This window comes from Halichoeres trimaculatus, unplaced genomic scaffold (assembly GCF_033239565.1).
Source record: "Halichoeres trimaculatus isolate MK-OKI-2021-1 unplaced genomic scaffold, fHalTri1.1 fHalTri1_scaffold_2, whole genome shotgun sequence".
NCBI lineage: Eukaryota > Metazoa > Chordata > Actinopteri > Labriformes > Labridae > Halichoeres > Halichoeres trimaculatus.
In genome coordinates, this window is record NW_027437180.1 from 6604499 (window position 1) to 6623657 (window position 19159).

General features: G+C 39.7%; 1 protein-coding gene across 3 annotated transcripts in view; it reads left to right on the plus strand.

Moving 5' to 3' along the window:
* rptor (regulatory associated protein of MTOR, complex 1) overlaps nt 1–19159 on the plus strand; it is a 347202-nt gene that overhangs the window by 21125 nt on the left and 306918 nt on the right. For all 3 annotated transcript variants that reach the window (XM_074690536.1, XM_074690552.1, XM_074690545.1), the window contains exons 3-4: nt 13406–13508; nt 18466–18548. In XM_074690536.1, coding sequence (XP_074546637.1) covers nt 13406–13508; nt 18466–18548 — 186 coding nt within the window. The remainder of the gene's footprint in view (nt 1–13405; nt 13509–18465; nt 18549–19159) is intronic.

Consider the following 19159-nt stretch of genomic DNA (forward strand, 5'->3'; position numbering starts at 1 on the left):
AGCAGGGGGGCAGAGAAATCAGACTGATTAAGGGTCACTACCAGCTTTAGGTGGTGGTTTCAGCGAGTACACTCAGAGCAGGAAGGAGGGACAAAACCTCTGAATCAAAAAGGTGTCTCAGCCTCTGAAGGTTTTTCTGTTTCAGCCACCTGCTGCTTTCTGGTTGATTTATTCTGTTTTATATCTTCTCCATCTCCACAGGCTGCTGCTCTCATCTGCTTTTGACACTGTTTTGACAGTTTACCTTGATACCTGTCCATTGATTCCCAGATCCTCTGGCGATCTGATGATAGACCAGGGCCCATTTGCAGTCACACAAGGCCTAATTTGGCTGTAACGCCAGAACCTCATATATCCGGTGAACTTCCTGAAAACCCCTATCCTACAAATTTGTATTGCTCATGCAGCTGTGTGATAAACATGAAAAATGTTATCTCCTAAACTGGGTTTCCGCTATAAAAAAATGGCAACGGACAACGTGACTGGCAGGTTTTCAATTTCCCGGACAAGCGTTTGATTTCCCGGTCAAATATTATCTGAATTTATTGAGCTTAAATGCCTCAAAGTATACCCCCGCAGCTTCCGCAAGGCTGGGGGGATGGTATACTTTTAAAAGGGCCCCGACCTCGCCTGTCAAATTTCGTGTGGACTAAATTTCAATGAGTGTTAGGGGAATTTATTCAAAGATATGCCCAAAGATCAGGACATATAGATTAAGTCTACTTACCTGCAAAGCAAGCCTGTAAAAAAATAATATATTCCTGTTATTAAGTGAGAGTGTATTTTCGATCGATGTAATCTTTGTCGCTATATGTGACGTGTCGCTTTAAAGCGATTTAAAAACATAAATAATTTGGTACTAGAAACATTTTTTCTATATTCAAAGTCAAGTTGTGTAACAACCAAAGTGGACTGATTCCAAAAACTGATTATAAAACCCTGCACTGTGCGTCAATGAGTAATGAGGAGTCAAACAGCGGAGTCCTGCTGACAGCTCCCGAATAATGACAGTTAGGATCCACACCTCGACAGCAAGGGAGGCGTGGACGCGCACCTCTGCACTCCTCTGCGCTCCTCTGCGCTCCTCTGCGCTCCTCTGCGCTCCTCTGCGCTCCTCTGCGCTCCTCTGCGCTCCTCTGCGCCTTGACTGCGCCTCTCTTGGCACTGCAGGAAACTTGCAAAGTGCGCCGGTCACACCCTGTACACGCGGCGAAGGCCCGGGCAGGGCGTGACCGGCAAGTCTTCACATTATTTACTAACCAAACTGGTTAAGGCAACTAATTTGGTGCTTTTAAGGTCTTGCCATTAAGTTTACGTGGATCCTCACGTTTACGTTAAGGGGCGGACTTAAAATGATACGACGTACATATAACAATATATCAAAGCATGTCAATTTATAAAACTTTCTTTTAAAGCATAGGCTGTATCAAATAAAATGAGTGCCATCAACAGACTCCCATGGTTAACTAAAATAAATATTGCACAGCAGAAGCTTCCATTCGGTCCAAAACGACAGACTTTTCCTTTTCTTCTCGGCAGGAGGCAAGACATCATCTGCTGCAGCCTCCGGGATTTCAGCCTCATCACCATCTTTCTCCTCTGAACTATTTTGTTTAGTAAAAAAGTCTTGAAGTTTCGCCTGTTTCGACATACGTCTCCCGCTGTATTGTTGTTGTTCTGCGCACTTTGTCGGAGTAAATGAAACCCGTGCGACAAGTTGAGTACCGCCTGAAAAAAAAAAAAAAAAAAAAAAAGTTTTGTTCCACATAGACCAGGCCTATCCATAAAAGATAAGAGGGAATATTTTTCACCAGACATTTTGACCGGTGGAGTTGAAATATGTGGGACTTCGGCAGATTTTACCGGTCAGTCAGGTAATTACCGGATAACGGAAACCCAGATTTCATGGTCTTTTTTTTCTGTGAAAAACCTGAAAAGGGTTATTTGGTTATTATTTATTTCATAAATAGTGTTATATATTTAATTAATAGTATTATTATTTTTTTCTGATTTTTTTTTCCTGTCAAGATCCCTGAAAGGGTTATTAATATTCAGTCATGTGTGGCTTTCTGGGAAACAAATATATACGTTTGGACACCTCTGCAATCGTCACACTTTTTTTAACAAACTGACCCTGGCCCCCCATCAGAGAAGGGAAAGTTGTTTGGCCCTGATGGGAAAAGGTTTGGGGACCTATATAAATGTTGAATTTAACCCTTTGATGCATAAAATGGCATCAGTTAAATGATTCAAGCAGACTTTTAGTTGTATTTTTAAATTTGCGCGAAAAAAAGAGGCAGGGTGTGCTGAAGAGCGAAAGTGAAAGTCCGCAGCATGTTGCGTTTTTTTTTTTCCTGAAAGAAGCTGAGAGAGAATCAGAATCAGGCAGGGATCATACTACTGAACTGGACTCGACCTCTTGCCTTCCCATAAGAAGAGAAAACTTGAGTTCTCTGAATACTTCACATCCTTTTCTGATTTCTGATGATTTCACGTCCTCTTTTTAAATGTGTGGTTGAGTGAAGTCCATTAGTTCCATGAAAATGACTCGGTTCGCCTCAGTTTATATCATCCCTCATTTCCTCTTTGCACCACAGTAATTACTGGAAGGATGACACTGATGGGTTTCATTGGGCAGGAAGATGAATGAATGGTAACACTCTGTCATTTACAAATGGTGTGGACGCATGGAGAGTTGTAGAAATGATCTGATTCAGAAGTTAGTATTTTAACCAATAAAGAAAACCAGTGCTTTTATTGATGGTCGATAAATTTAGTTAGACATTTAATGACTTGAGCCCCTGAAATATGAGAGCTTCTTTTGCCCCTCATCAACATTTGTATCAGTGAAGAGTCTCTGGGGTTTGGACTGCTTGTTAAGACATCTCTCTGGGATTTTGGAAATGGGATGAGTTTGTTCACCTTTCTTTGACATTTTTTGAACTAGGGAAAGCTGATTTACTGTGGAACTATTTTTCCTCTTTAGAAAAAAAGATTTCCAGTATAGATTTTTGCATATTGTAGTAGCTGAGCCATCCCTAAGCTTTTTTCGATTACAGGTCTGTTCTTCCTGGGCTTTTGGGACCATCACCTCCACATGAATTTGTAATCATGGATTCAACATTTCATTTCCCAGAGCAGAGCGTAAACAAAGACGGTGTTTACTGCCATCCTGCGCATCTGCAAAAGTTTTGAAGACAAAGCTATTCCAAAAGTTAGATTTGCGAGATGGTTAAAAGTTAATGTTAAAGTAGTTTTTCTTTCTTTGGCAGAGATATTCCAAAGTGAGTCATTTGCAGTTTCAAAGTGAATCAAATTAAGATTTAAGTCCCCACTTGCTAACTTGTGTAGAATGAAGGAAACTCCAAACCAATCAAAATAAAGCACCATTATGACTGAACACTTTAAGACACCAAGCATTTGTTATTGATTAATAAAGGAGCCCATCATTGTCAGATAAAAAATAATGTTTGAATCAAATGTGTGTCTCTGTTCAGCGTCTGAGTTTCAGAAGTATCTTAAAAGCACATAACTCTTTGGTCTTTTCTGGATTTCGCCCAATTTGTGACCCGTTCCTGCCAACGAGTTACAGCACAGCCAAAGAAAATCAATGTCCCGCCATTTTAATAACCTTCATTTATTTGAAGCCTAACAAATGGAATAATCAGGGGCCATTGATTGACGCAGCGAGCGCTGCTAGAGGCTGTGTGGGTGTGTTAAAGAGGAGAAGAGGGAATCGGCTGGGAAGTCCCCCAGAGTCCCGTGCAGTTATTAATGAGAGATGGATCGCTACCTATTACACACACACACACACACACACACACACACACACACACACACACTTACACAAGAAGACACACACACACTCACATGCACATAAGAACAATCCACCTCCTCTCCCCTCTTTCCCCCTGCGAGCTTCATTCCGTGCTCTTTCTGTAACGCAGACACTTTTTAAAAACATGATCACTCACAGTAGGCCAGAAGCTGAGAGTCGTACAGGCACCTGCTCTCTCTTTATACTGAAGTGACGTGACGCTCCTCCTTTTCTTACCAACCTATTGAATCTTCCTCTTCTGTCATTGATTGGTTATTGAAAATCTGTGCAGTCTTTGAACCTATTTTCAGAAGTAATTCAGTGAAGCCGTTCCTCTCAGATTACTACAAACAGACTGTTGGGAAAAGACACTCGTTTTTACAGATGCACCATATTGATAATCACCAATGATTATAATCTGTTACCGACATCTTACATAGATTATATCACCTAATTTTTTTGCATTTTTTGTTTGTGAGAACATTCAGAATATTCATTTTATGCTAACCTGGAGGCAAGAAAGGCTTAAGTGTCGAGTGCACGGATGTATAAAATATTATTTACCTTCCAATACGATCCATCGTTACCTATGCTAACCGAAGGGAAAATGTGCCTGTTTAACTGTCATTTTGTTTTTACTTTAACCCTGTAATGCCAAACGGATCATATTTGATTCATGAGTTTCAAAGACCTTTACTTCGTCAACATAATGAACAGTTTCCTTAGAAACCTGTTACAAAATGTAAAAAAAAAAAGTATTCAACCCCCCCATGTATTTTTCCCCATAATCATATTTACAACACCAATGACACAGAAAAATGTGCTCGTCAACTGTCTTGAAATTGAATAATGTCTTAATACTAGTTACTTTTATCTTATCTCATTGGCAGATTTGTTTTACTTGTTAGAAGCAACTTAGGCCTTATTTTTGTTTTTAAATAACTTGAAGTAAGACATTTTTTTGTACTGGTTAGGTAAATGTGTATGGAAGCAAATAAGAGATATAAATGTTTCAAGCCTAACAGCCACTGAATTTTGAATACTGAAATAAAAACACCACTGAACTCATTGCATTCCTGAATTCATTCCTGTCCTGGGTAGCAATCTGAATTTTTCAACTTAAATATTCAGATCTGAAGTTTGACGAGTTGAATATAGAACTGAATTTGACAAAATTAATTTGAGCAACCCAAATCTTTTTGTTGTTGAGTTATGAAACCTGAATTTTTGGATCTGACTTTTTAATAGGTGAAATCAGGACGAATTCAGATACATGGTTTTTATGGCAAAATAATTCAGTGCAATGAATTCAGTGGCGTTTTTATTTCAGTATTTAAAATACAGTGGCTGTAATAATTCAAATAGTTATGTCTCTTTTCTACCTCCATAAATAGGGCTCATATGAAGTCTAAAAGGACATTTTTTACTTTAAATGAGAGAAAAGACACATGATCAGAGTGCTATTATAGACTGTAAAAAAATGGACGTCATCTTGCTCGACTCAAAGTGCTGTCTCCACAAAAACAGCTCCCCCTGGTGGCTGGCTGCAGTACAGGTCAAAAAAACGTCTCTCCAGTCATTCCAGATGGGCTGTGGTCAAACTTTGAAAAATTAATACACCTTGTAAAAATGTTTCTCACGTCCCATTGTTGTGGTGATTTGAAGATATCATTTGGCTGCATTGTATTCAGGTCCTCTTTTTTTTGGAAAAGTTTCTTTTTCATCAGTTATAAGAGGTTAAAAACGAGGCTTTATGTCATGTTTAACAATGATTGGCAGCTGACTTTCTTGTGTTTCTTTTGGCGGATTGTAAAATATGTTGGGAGGTAGAGTCAAGACGTTATTAGACTCTTGAAAGAAAAAAAAAACATTTTTGTCACCTAGCTCCACTCAGATTCTCCCAGAATCCCTCACAGTCTCTACTGCACAGACTCCGGCTGCACAACTTATTCAATGGCTGCACCTGTGACGCAGGAATGTTGGCTTCAAAACTGTACAATGATAAATGGCGGAACCACGTTGTCCACTCTAGTAACAGTCTATGAGTGCTAATGGCTAAAATGTGCTGAGTCACTATTGTGGAACACTACATGGTTAAACTGCTCCATAACCTTTTACAGTTTCTCCTCACAGCCTCTGTTTATGGTTGGTGACCCAGAGCATGGGCATGACTTTTTTTTAATTCATAAGGAAAACCTTAAGAGTAATTTCAGGTGTTATCTTTGTTAATATAATTTATTTTGAACATCCCTGTAAAGACTCAGTTTCTACATTTGTTGTAAAGTTATAAGTTTTGGAAGGACACAGAAACTATTCTTTTTTTCACCTGACCATAAATGAGTCCTATTAGGGATTGACTCGCACCTGAAGCCAGCCTCAAGTGGCTGTTGCAGGAACTGCGGTTTAATCTGGGCTTAAACTTTTTTCAATGGAGTCTGAGTTTCTGACAGTTTCCCCTGATGTAGGATCTAATTAATATTTCCTACCCAGTGGGTTTACAAACCGGTAATTTCCAAACCTGTTGATTAATGAATCGGTGACTTGCTTTGTTTTCATTGTTTTCCTTCTGAGGTAATATGGGGAGTATGAGGAAGACAAATGAATAGGAATAATGTGGACACATCTGTGCGCCGTCACACTAGAACGCCACGTTGTACTACGATGATGAGCTGGAACACACAAACACTATACCCCATTCATCTTTGTTATTTTCATGCAAATTAGAACCTGATGTATTCTCATTTTCTGAGATGTATGCTGAAACATTTTTTTCTTAATCGGAGCTGTTTATATTGTTAGTAATCTCTCCTGTCGTGATCCGCTCAGTTGTAATAATGATCAACAGCTGAATGCTTCTCCAGCATCCCTGTGGCTTTTCTGTGATGTGAGTTAAAAAAGGTGTTTCTGTGTGACTTTAAAATTGAAGTGATATCCTCTTATCTTTTTTAAAAATCTCATTGACATTTTACCCACCGTGACAGTTACATCTTTTCCCTCTCTCTGGACTTAAACAGTAATCTGTCTCTGAGGTGTGCTGTCATCTCAGCTGTTGTATTTTAAAGGCCAAACCTGCCCGCTCTTCCCACGTGGGTTTGTGTCTTTCTTGCCTAACTTTTACAAGTATTTCTCCTCAGATAAAGACGTAAATATTTGCTACCTCGACAAAGAAAAGACACACAGTCAGGCATACCAAAAAGTTACCTCATCTGGTTACAGTGTGGTATCTGGGTTGATTCTGGGCTCTTTATTCAGCTTCTGCATTGTCTAAAAAGATCATTTGACTGATTTAATTACTGAAATAAATCAGCCATTAATGTACCTCCCAACAGCAGTGACTGTAACGGCGTCAAACCGTCTCTCCTGGTCATAGCAAAGAGTAAATGTTTTCCTATCAGGTGCCTGACAAGCAGCACGGCCCTCTCTGTTTTCCTAACGTCTTCATTGAATGTTCTGTCACACAGAGACTGAGCGGGGACACTAAATCATTCTCTCAGGAAAGCCTCCCCATCCTCCAAGAAAGGAAGAAAAAACATCTTTACAGTATTTCCTGTTACCTCAATGAGCTTAAGATCTGGTGTCTGGGGATGCAATTATCTGCCTTTCATCAGACACATTAGAGCATGTTGTGAAATGTCTGTAACATCAGGACGATTGTTCTTAAATCAATTGGAGCTTGTATTTAAATAGTATTGAAACAATTGATTAAAGAGTGGGTGTTGTGCTTTTTTAAATTTTTTATTCTTTATTAACTTCATGCAATCCCTGTGGTTTCCTGGTAGTTGCTTTACATAATTTACAGTTCTCTATTTTTTTCTCACTGATGTTTTAGAAAATCCTCATTATCTGTCTGAAATGCGTCCTTTGAGCTGCTGTCTCTTTAAGGCTCCTCAAACCCCCTTCCTTTTGATTGGCCAGCCTGTCAGGAGCAGAGCTGTGAGAGACTTTGGTGTTTGAGGCCCACATCTCCAACGTGTCATAGATTAACCAATGTGATGACCTCATCATTCTATCATGTAGGGGCGGGAGAAAAAAAAAAAAAAGATGTATCATAGTATTGGAATTTTTGGTTTAACAATTCCAAATCGTGATTTTTTTGTTCCAAAGTTGTTATTTTATTTAAATCCTTCATTTTTGAGCTGCATTGGAAAAAAAGTTAAGAATTCAGATCCTCTGAACAAATAAAAGTGACTCACATGTGATGAGCATTTTTGGCGCCTGATAAAGCCCGCTGACATTATCATCATTATTTAACTTTTTCACTTGGTCTGGTGTTCAAAAACATACTAAAAATCCCCCAAATTGGAAATATTGAAGAATCGCAATCTGAATTGAATTGGCATCCCAAAAATTGTACAGAATCAAATTGGAAGAAAAGCATATTGTCTGTGTCCTACTTTCAAGTCTTGTGAATATCTGGTGCTATTTTTAGAGCAGACGATTTTGATCAATTAACAGACAGATCCAGGGATTTCTACAACAAGTAAATATAAAGCAGTTCAAAAATCTGCTCGTTAAGTCTGAACATCCACATCATCACTTTAAATCCATGTTTAAAAGACAGGAATGTATTACATCCCCTCTCGAAACTAAAAATGTTCATTTCATGAAAAAAATATATCTACCTCTCTTTAATTTAATGGTGGTCAAGTATTAAAAGCAGTTGGGACAGGAATAATGAAACATTAAAAAAACTTGTGTAATATTAAAAAAACACCCGAAGGAACATCTATCAACTAATTACTATATTTTTATTTGCTACAGATTTGTAAAATGACTGGATATGAGAAGAACACTCCACAGAGGCTCAGTATCCCAGACTGGGTGAGGTTCAGAAACTCCAGAATAATGTTCCTCGGCATAAAATTGCACAGGTTTTTAAAGATTTTTTAAACCAGAGTACAAAATATGGTTCAAAGATTTAGAGAATCTGGAGAACTCTGTGTTTGAAAAGACACCAGGCTGATGACTGATACAGGATGGCTGTGATCTTTGGGGCCCTAAGGCATCCCATTAAAAGATCACATGACTCTGTAGTGGAAGTCACTTCATGTGCACAAAATAAGGCCCTGTTTCATCTAAAAACGCGGTGAAAAAAATCTGTGTCTACATGGAAACAATAGCCAAGGTTACATGAGTAATCTTTTGGGATGAGTTTTCCTGAAAACAATAGTATATGAAAGGAATATTCCAAACACTGGTCTACATGTGCCACTTTAATCAAATAGAATAGTCAATAGGACATGCACAAACATACGTAAACAAATTGAGGAACGTCTCTAGTTGTGTCTTACATCATATCTGAGCATGCGCTGAACGAACGCACCCTGACAACTTTCCATTTGAATGGATACATGATACCTCAATCGGTTTGGGGAAAGGAATATTCCACCCCTTTGAAACTGATTAAATGTTCATTTGGATTGGCACTTTTCTTTCAGAATGAGGTGTAAACAAAGGTTAAATTCTTTCCGTTTGAGCAAATAAACCAAATGCAAGTGAAATATTTGGGTCCATGTAAACGTGGCTACTGAGGGACTGAAAACGCTGTAGTAAGCATGCCAGGCCTGTAGGTGGCGCTATAACTGTCTTGTCCAGAAGCAGCTTTTGTTAGATCTCCACCAAAGTAGAGTTGAGCCGATCATCTGGTGTATTGGGGAATACTAAGTGCAAGAGTGGAGCAATAGATGCAGATTTTGTTGAAAGACAGTCAGCAGATTCAGCAGATTGAGCAGCACAAGCACAACACCGTAGTCCGTGACGATCATAACAACAGTACTGTTAGACTGTTGTATGCGCTCACGCAGATGTCAGCGTTTCCACTGAAAACACTGGCTTACTGTTTACATGACAATGGTGTCGGGAGCATTTCAGAAAAATCCCACTCTGGTTGCTGTTTTCAAAAGTTTGCATTTTAGGTTGGCTATAACGCAGTTTCCGTGTCAACGCGAGGCTGAAACGCAACAACACGCATTTCGCGTTTCACCCGAAAAACATTGTTGTGTCGGCCCCTAAAATCCAAAGAACACTCTCTGTCATTAGTTTGTCAAGACATCCAGAAATTTCAGGTCCAAGTAAGAAGCTTCTTCAGTATTCAGGACTTTCTTCACCTTGGCACACACATGATACATCCTAGAAGCACTAAAGACTAGAGCTGAAATGATTCCTCGAATGATTCAAGGTACTCGATTACAAAAATTACTCGAGTAATTTTCTCCGCCTCGAGGAATCGTTTAATTTTTAAAAAGATCAAAGAGTGGTATTTTAAATAGAGCTGAGGCCATATTAAGAGAGTTTTCAGACCCCTCAAGCTACCTCTTATACAAACAGCAACTAGCAACAAATCTAGCTTCTTTTCTGGAGTTTGGAGACTAATGGGTCATTCTACGAAACGGGTGCCATTTGGGTCCGCAACATTTGAGGAGATGTACAAGGCACAAAAAATGTGTCAAAGTGTGTTTACAAATTTTGGAGCTACCAAAGCAAGTGCTCTTATTGACATGCTGTATCAGAAAATTCTATTTCTTAAAGAGAAAAATTTTCATTTGAAAAATAACTGCTCTTTAACTAACCAAAAATTTATTTTATCCGATTACTTGATTAATCGATGGGATTTTCAGTAGAATACTCGAATACTAAAATATTCGATAGCTACAGCCCTACTGAAGACAAGACTGTAAACTGACTTTAATGTCAGCTTGTGATGGATTAAAAACTGAGTCTGATTTTCGGAACCAGAGTATCCTGTCCGTATAGCTGTGCACCCAGGTAGAAAACCCTTAGCATTAGTTCACTTGACGTGAAAGGCCCATGCCGTGTTCACCATACAGGGGGAAAAGGTTGGTAGGTGAGGAGGTCAGTAGTAAACATATGAAGCTATATGAAGCAGTGCTGTTGTGTGTACGGATGCCTGTGCATGTTAAGCCTGAGTCCTGCTGAGTCCCACTAGCACACTGACCTTTACTGTGTCAATGCGAGGGCAGTGGGTGTATTAATAACCTTCTAAACAACAGCTCTCCTAACCCTGAGCAGCCACAGAATGTCACAGAACCCAGTGTACACACAACACGTGTGCTCAGTGGGTCTGCATTACACACACGGGCAATCTTACACCACCTGTGAAAGGTCACTCAGAACAATTGTATTGACCAGCGTAGCAGTGTGCATATAGATCCTATAGCTCCCTGAATGCAGGTATGAAGTTCTAATTACTTTTTCTCTCAAGCTGTGGGTCTTGTGTTTATCCACAGAATTGTAGTTTTTTTTTTTTTTTAATTTAACACAGCTCTGTTGTCGTGAAAAGCACAGATGTGTGCTAGTGTTCAGCTAAATGCCAGGTGCTGACTTGATGGTGCGTTCAAGTGCAACCTAAAGCAGAAGATTTGACGCACAGCAGTGTGTCTTTGCCAGCGTCAGTTCATTGAGGTCATCACTCAGTGAAGCCACATGGGGGGGGTGGGGGAGGGGTGGTGTCACAGAGTCTGACGTCTGCTTTGATGTAAAAGGAAAGAGTCTCTGCACTCTGTTGTTTCCGTTTACGAAACCTCGCGATTGATTGGCCAAGTGAGAGTGTGAATGTGTGTGTTCACAATCAGCATTTCACCCATGGATCAATGGTTTTCCTGTTTCTTTCCGCTCACTCCATGATGCAGATGTCCAGTGTTACGGGGTTCAGTCACAGGTTTTGTTTGTCATGATTCTACTCTTGCGCTTTGTGCATCAAAAGAAAATCATCATTATGTTTATCGTCTTTTATGATGATCACACAAATCCTTGCCTGCACACTTGCCTGTATATGGAGCCAAAACAATGCAACTGAAAATAAAATTTTGAATTAAAAAACATATCCTGAAAATAAAACAAGGAGTAAGATTGGCATTAAAAAACATGTATTATAAAAAGTTATAATGGTATCAAAACAGGTAATGGCACTGATAATCCTTTTCTTTTTAAAAAAAAATACAAAACATAAAATGTTTTGTTTCATTTTTACAAATGTTTACATTTTGATGTTTTTGAATTCAAATCCTATTTTATTTATTTGATGTCACTGTTTTATCAGTGACAGTTTGCAATTTCAATGATGTTTTTCTTCTTTCATCACACTTTTTTTTGAAAATGACAAATTTTATTTTCAATACCAAACATTAAATTCAACGTTTTCGCTCCATAACTAGGCCTGTCACGATAATCAATAAATTGATTAACCAAGATGGCTCACTACGTCTATCTTTCCTAACATCGGGGGGCATAGGTTCTATAGCGGATTTATAGCGGAGTTAGCATATTTCAAAAATGCGATCTTTGGGGTGAAGACGGGGCTGCTCGCGTGTACACACAGAGAGAGCTGAAGCGAGCGTCTCGAGGGGTAAGGAGAAAACACACGCTAATATGAGTGATGGCACGGAAGATACGGTTCTTAAGCCGCCTGCCACAGTCCCAGTGTGGGAATATTTTGTTTTTTATCAGAATGAACAAAGTGTGAGCTCATGAACACCAACAAGCTGATATGTCGCATTTGTTTGAAAATAGTGGCGACGAAGAAGAAGAAGAAGGGGAGGTGCAGCGGAGCCTTGTTCTTTGACAATCCGCTCTTACTGAGGCTTTTGGTCTGCAAAGTAAATAGAAATAAAAGCACCAAATGGTGGGCGCTCATAGTCAGCCACATTGCCAAAGAAATGCAGCCCTTCAATACGGTTGAAAGCCAGAAATGTTAAAAATGTTTGACAGACAGTACGGATTGACTGGGAAAAAGGACATGTTACAAACAATTCAGGAACTGTATAAACTCCCTTTAATTTAGGCTATAGTTTTTATTGTTGTTGGTTTTTTTTTTTTTTTTTTTTTGGAGTTTGTTTTTTTCTTTAGAGACAGGGTCTATGTTTTATTGTTTTCGATTAGTATTAATTATTTTCATTGACATGTATTTTTTTCTAAAAGAGAGTCCATTTCATTCTCATCGTATTTTTTTTTCTTTCTTGTTTGTTAAATTCATTATATTTTTTGTTTAATTTATCTCATTTAAAAGATCCTGACCTTTTAATTATAGTTAAATACTCTTAAGAAATTAAAGATTCTTGCTTTTGATATGGTGTACTCACTTTATTATCCCATTTATCATAATTACATCAATGAAAAAAATGGAAAAAAATCAAAATAATATTGACAATAATATCGTTTATCGGCAATAATATTTTGGAAAATTATCGTTTCGCAAAATTTGTTATTGTGACAGGCCTAGAAATAACAAAAAGCATTTGCATTGCAGATCAGATTCCTTGAAGGAATAAGACAAACTTCACTGTTAGACATCACAGAATCTTGAACCCAATGAGGAAAGCATTGCGGGGGAAGGAAAAAAATCCATTCCTTTCTGACTTACATTGTGTTTCCCCTGAATGAGTCTCTTAACCTTCACCGCTTTATTGAAGTGTCAGTGACCTGCAGCAGCAGAGAAACTCTGACGAAAGACCTAAATACTTGTTAACTGCTCAGTACTGTTTCCCCAGAGAAATAAAAGTTTTGTGTGGTGTTAAAAAATCCTGATGAACGATGTGTGCATAACTTTGTTTTCTATTCCTTCTCCCTCAGATGAAGACTGTGAGTGTAGCGCTGGTGTTGTGTCTGAACGTGGGAGTGGACCCTCCTGATGTCGTCAAAACCTCCCCCTGTGCCAGACTGGAGTGCTGGATAGGTGAGTGAGTTCACACAGATGCACACAGACGGGGATGCTGGAAGGCACAAATACAACACTAAGTGTGAGGGAAAGGGATCTTATTTCAAGTACAAGTCATAAAATGTGTTCAGATATGACTTGGGACTTTAGACTTTCCAAAAGGACAAATTAACTTTCTATTTCAACTGAATCTAAAATAGTGTCTAGCTGACTCAGACCCTCAAAAGGCATAGCAAGAGCATTCAGAGGAAAGACCTGAATATATGCAAATATTACCAGACCAGATCTACATTACCTCAATATTAGTAAGTCACTTCAACCTGGTGATGACTTACATGCTTAACACGCTCATTGCCCCGAACTGTCCATACAGCTAGAGAAACAAATGCAGAAACCCACCAACATTACAAAAAGCCATCTCTTTCTCTCAGACCTTTAACATAAGAAGTGCTAAACTGTATACAACTGTTAACACACCAGGAAATAGCTACATTTGCACTCTGATAATGTTCTGCTTTGTCTTTAACACCTTTCCCTGGTTTATATGGAGAGCAGCATGAGGTCAGAAAGGTCGTAAAGAACATCCTTAGGGGACAGCTGCAGCTAGGATGAAAAATCCACCTACATTAAGCTGAGTAATAACCAAGGCTGTGTTATGTTAGTTAATCGGCAAGTCGGTGAAAAAGTGCTGATCAGACGAGATTTTGTTGGTTGGGTTGTCAGGAAAAACTACACATTCAAGTTGCATCTGTTGGGTCTTTCTGTAATATAACCTGCTAGGCCATGCTCTTTTAGGCTGACTTGTTGGTAACATGACTGCAGGTAGATTTTTACCTGAAGGTCTAGGAACTTTAGGTACCTGGTAAAATATCCCTAGAAACTACATGGTTCCTGTTGCCCAGCTGTTTGTTTGGGTTTCCACCCAGGGCCAAAGACCCAAATAGATTATGTAAATCAGGCCAGTGGGCTTTTACGGGTGTGTGGAGAAGAAATAAAGATAATTGCAACACATTGCGGGACCAGTAGGGGGCAGTGAGACCAGTACAACCATGAAGGCCTTTCAGCAAGAATCATAGTATAAAAGTCAAGACAAGCTAGCATCTTTATGAGTAGCACTGAAGTTAGCCTGTTAGCATGAGAATATCCAGCCTGTGCTGGTTTTGATCTTGTTTATTGAACTGGAAATGGATTTGTTTACACTTGGAGGAGACATGTGCTAGCGACAAAGCGTGAAGCTAGCAGAGGTTGGCTTGTGTTCTGTCTTAAACAGCAAGCCTATTGATTGAAGTCTGTCAGCAGGATGCATCCTTTTCGAACAGTTTTATATAACGAGTTAATACCTATCTGACGAAGATATTTAAACACGTATATAAAATCAAATCAGGATGCTCTCTCTCGAGGACTTGTCTGGGTTTGAACAGCTGATGTAAACTGGATTACCATTGGCACATTCATCTGAAGGTCTCCAGTTTACAGGGTCGCTTTTCAAACCGTAACACCAGGAGCTGAAAGAGATGCATTCACACTGTCAGGCTCAAAGAATAGAGTTATAAAACCAAGTCAAACACCTGGATGGAGGACAAAATAAAAACACTGTTGGTGCTTCACCAATCAGAAATGTATGGCTTGTAGCCAAAGTTCCTGGTCATGGCGCTACCGCTTTCAGGGATACACTTATTATCTCCAGAATTAAATTTAGACCCTAGTTCCTCCAGTTGAAAAGCACCTTTTGTCTTGGAGATGAGTATTTCCTGCGTTTAGTGTGCAGACGGTTGTAGATGTTTAACGATGCTCACAATAAATGGTTGAAAGTTTGATGATGACAAGAGCGGCTAGTTTGAGCAATGTTAACTAGTCACTGGACCATTCTTCAGTCAGACACCCAGCATCGATGAGCAGCCTGTAATACCTTTTATGACATTTCAGAGGCTCAGATATGTTTTATTTAATCACCCAGAGGAGGAAATGTATCAGTTAATAAACAGCTCTGTGAGGTCTGCTGAGAACAGGGGGGAAAACAAACTCTTCAAAGTGACATTTAAAGAGACAAACTCTTCATCAAATATCAATATGAGGCGAAACAAATGAGGACATGTAGTGATATTGCCAAACACAACTCAAGTTCACAGTGGTGCAAATAAAACTTTAAGGGCTTTGTGCTTTAGCCATTACAGACTGCAGCAAACTTTGACTGGATAAATAAAGTTCAGTTTTTCCCTGCATCATTTAGGGACAAACTCTGTCCTCCCCATGGGAACTCAGGCTATAAGGCTTCTGCTATCAAAGGCTGGAGCAGACTGTCCCCACCAAAACCACCCAGCTTGACACAGAACAAAAACCAAAGAACCACCTTACCTGAATGGGAACCTTGAAACCACTGTTCAGACCCCCTGAGACCACTTTGCTCTCAGGAGTTTGGTTAGCTCAGTAAAGGGAGGACACAGGTCTGGAAGTTTCTGAAAGTTTCTCAGTCACCTCTAAAGGCAGCCAGGTTTTCTGCACACCTGATGTTTTGTTTTTAGGGGGATGTGTGGAATGTAAAAGAGTGAATGTGAAGATAAAGGCAGAAGATGCATCATGTTCTTGATAGAGATGGGTACTTTTATAGGTACTTTTGTAGGTACTGACCTGATTCTGTCAAGAGTACCCTGTACTAATTCATGTAAAATCAAAAGGCACCATGTTAAGGTACCTAAATTCATCCTTGTGACTGTGAGGGAGAGAAAGAGTAGGCAATTTTCCATGTTGTACATGAATACAGCATTGTAATGTTATATATTGCAGAATATATATGTTAAATTGAAATAATACATATATTTGATTATTAAAAAATGATATTTTTTCCACGTGAACACAAATACAGAAAATTGGTACCATTGAGTACCAATACCAGGTACTGTGCATCGGTACTGTATCGTTTCAAATGTGAAAGGTCCCCATCCCTAGTTCTTGATGTAGAGACTGTTGTGGAAATTTTCCTGTTTCTGGTGAAGAATGAAATAGAGACTTCTGCCAGCCAGCAAGGTTTTATTTTCCTGTGCAAAGAAAAAGGTCAGTCAACACACGAGCGGTCAAAGTGAAGAAAGACCTAGAACATTATTCGAGTGAAACATTTATGCTTGAGAAAAACGCCCCAAAAGGTACTGTCCACGCCCCTCTGTCTGCTGCAGGAATCCACATTGAGATCAGGCCTAGCAGAAGGTGTGATGACAAAAGGGCCTGGAAGCTTGTTGGGGAATGAGGAGATGAGGGGTCTCAAGTGGTGGAAACAAAAGCAATGAATTCGCAATTACACAACAGGGCCTTGAAGCTGGGCAGAAGGTGCGATGACAAAAGGGCCAGGAAGCATATCAGAAGAAAAGAAACAGGACATAGGATGTCTCAAGTAATGAAATTATAATTACGAGACCCAACCTCACACACACCATAAGAAACAGTAGAGACTTAGATCTTTAAATGTCCATTTAGTATAATTCCCTTTGAGGTATGAAGGGGCTGTGTATGGGTGCGTCTCAAAGCTCCAAAGTTCCATCCTTTCTTCCTCCACTTGCGTTGTTCTCTTGCGTCTTAGTCCCTCCCACCAGAGATGCATGGAGAGACACGAGGAACTGAAGAGAGGAGAGAGGATGGAGGAGATTGGTTTTTAGAGCAATGGGACATCCTCTCCTTCGGAGCGTCACATGAAGCGACGTGTTTCAGTGATGACGGCATCAGGTGATCACCTCTGGATCATCTGTCAGTCAGCTCTAACAGCTGTTTGTGAATCTGGGCATGTGCGCTGTAATAACTCTGATCAAACAGAAACAGTAACAGAGCTTTGTCTGTTCCTTTAACCTGTTAAACACACACGTTACCATGAAGAAAACCTGCTCTCTGTTTATTCTGTGTGCTGTTTAGAAGCTCATGGATCACTTTTCCGGTAAAATGCGTAATTGTGAGATTATTTATGAATTATTTATCCTTTATCTTGAGCCCATCTGATCATGAACTCTGAAGCTTCAGAGTTCATGATCAGATAAGGTGAGTTATATTAATATATTAATATAACCCACCTTTTTGTGTCTCAGGAAGATATTATTTATCAGTCAGTTTTCTGTATCAATCCTCTGTTATATTGATTTGATGATGGTTGTGTTCAGTGTTTTGTGCTTTAAACTCACAGTGAACACTTTATTACCAGATTTATGATCAGTTTCTGAACGATCCTCTGTGCCTGTCCTCTGCTCGTCTTTTCTCTCATTAAACTCCGTTGTGTTTTTTTGAAGTTTCATGTAAAGTCTGAGCCGCTGCAGTGTCCAATCAGAGAGTGATATTCCATTTGGAGGCGTGTCATTCAGTAAAAAGATTTCCGCAAAGCTGGCTCTCGTGTCTCCTCGATCATAGCTCCTCCAATCAGTCTCCTCCATCCTCTCTCCTCTCTCCTCTGAGCGCAATTATCGCTTTGGGACAGTCTTCAAAATGGCGACTGGGAAAGTACTTCCAGAGTCGTGGAGGAGATAGGACGGAGGAAGTACGCAGTTAACGCATTGAGATGCACCCTATGAACCTGTCAAATCTACATCTTCATTGTTTTCCTGTCTCCACTCATCAAAAGGGAAGCGGTTTAATTTTCAGCATAAAGCATATCACCATCTCCCACTCCCTGCCAATGCATTTTTCACTGCCTGCTGAGTGAAATTGGATCCATCCTCAGTCTATATTCTGCCATTCTTCTGGTTGTATTGATTTACTCTCATCAATTTTTCAACCTGAGGAGCTGTTTTTTAAATCCAGCTCATGCTTTCAGTATTTCTTTGATCTGAGATCAGAAACTCAGACTCCGCATTTCTTTAGGAGGCTGGAATATCATTTTCCAAAGTGTTACATATTGTTATCGCACTTGCTAATTGGATTTTATTTTCAAAGGATAGAGATGTAAATTGTGTGTTTGTCTCTTTAGTGTGCTAAGTGTGTGATCACTTTGTCTTTGTGCCAGATCCTCTGTCCATGAGTCCACAGAAAGCCCTGGAGACCATCGGAGCCAACCTGCAGAAACAATATGAAAACTGGCAACCCAGGGTGAGTGACTACACATGACAAACGACTCTGTGCACACAAACCGTCACTCACACTCTGTTTTATGTTGTGGAATCAAATAACGCTCAGATGAAACACTTGAAATTCTGCAAAATGAATCACTCCATCACTTGACCTTGCTCATATCACATTATTGCTGATTGATTTTGGCAACCACAAAGTCTCTCTCATGTTTTGTAATTCCTTTTAGTGATTTTGGCAGACTGTTCAGAGTCTCAAGGCTGTCTTTCAGCTTTTTGCAAGTTGTGTAAACCCTGCAATGTTGGTTTCTGCTCTCAGTCCCGTGTCAGAGAGCTTTTCATCATGACCCAACTATTGACTCTGGTCATGTGTTTTTGGTGTCACTAAGCAGAGGCAGGTTTGTACTTTCCAACACGTTCAATACAGCGAAGACAAGCTGTTGAGGGGAGTTTCCTCTGAAGGGGACCCAGTCTTACAGAGGGTCAGGAGCTTGGACCATCTGGAGGGAGCTCAGAGTGGAGCTGCTGATTCTTTGCGCTGAAAGGAGTCAGATGAGGTAGTTCGGACGCCTCCTTCAGGAAGCATGTCCGCCTGGGAGAAGACGGGGGGGCAGTCAGAACTCAGTGGAGGGG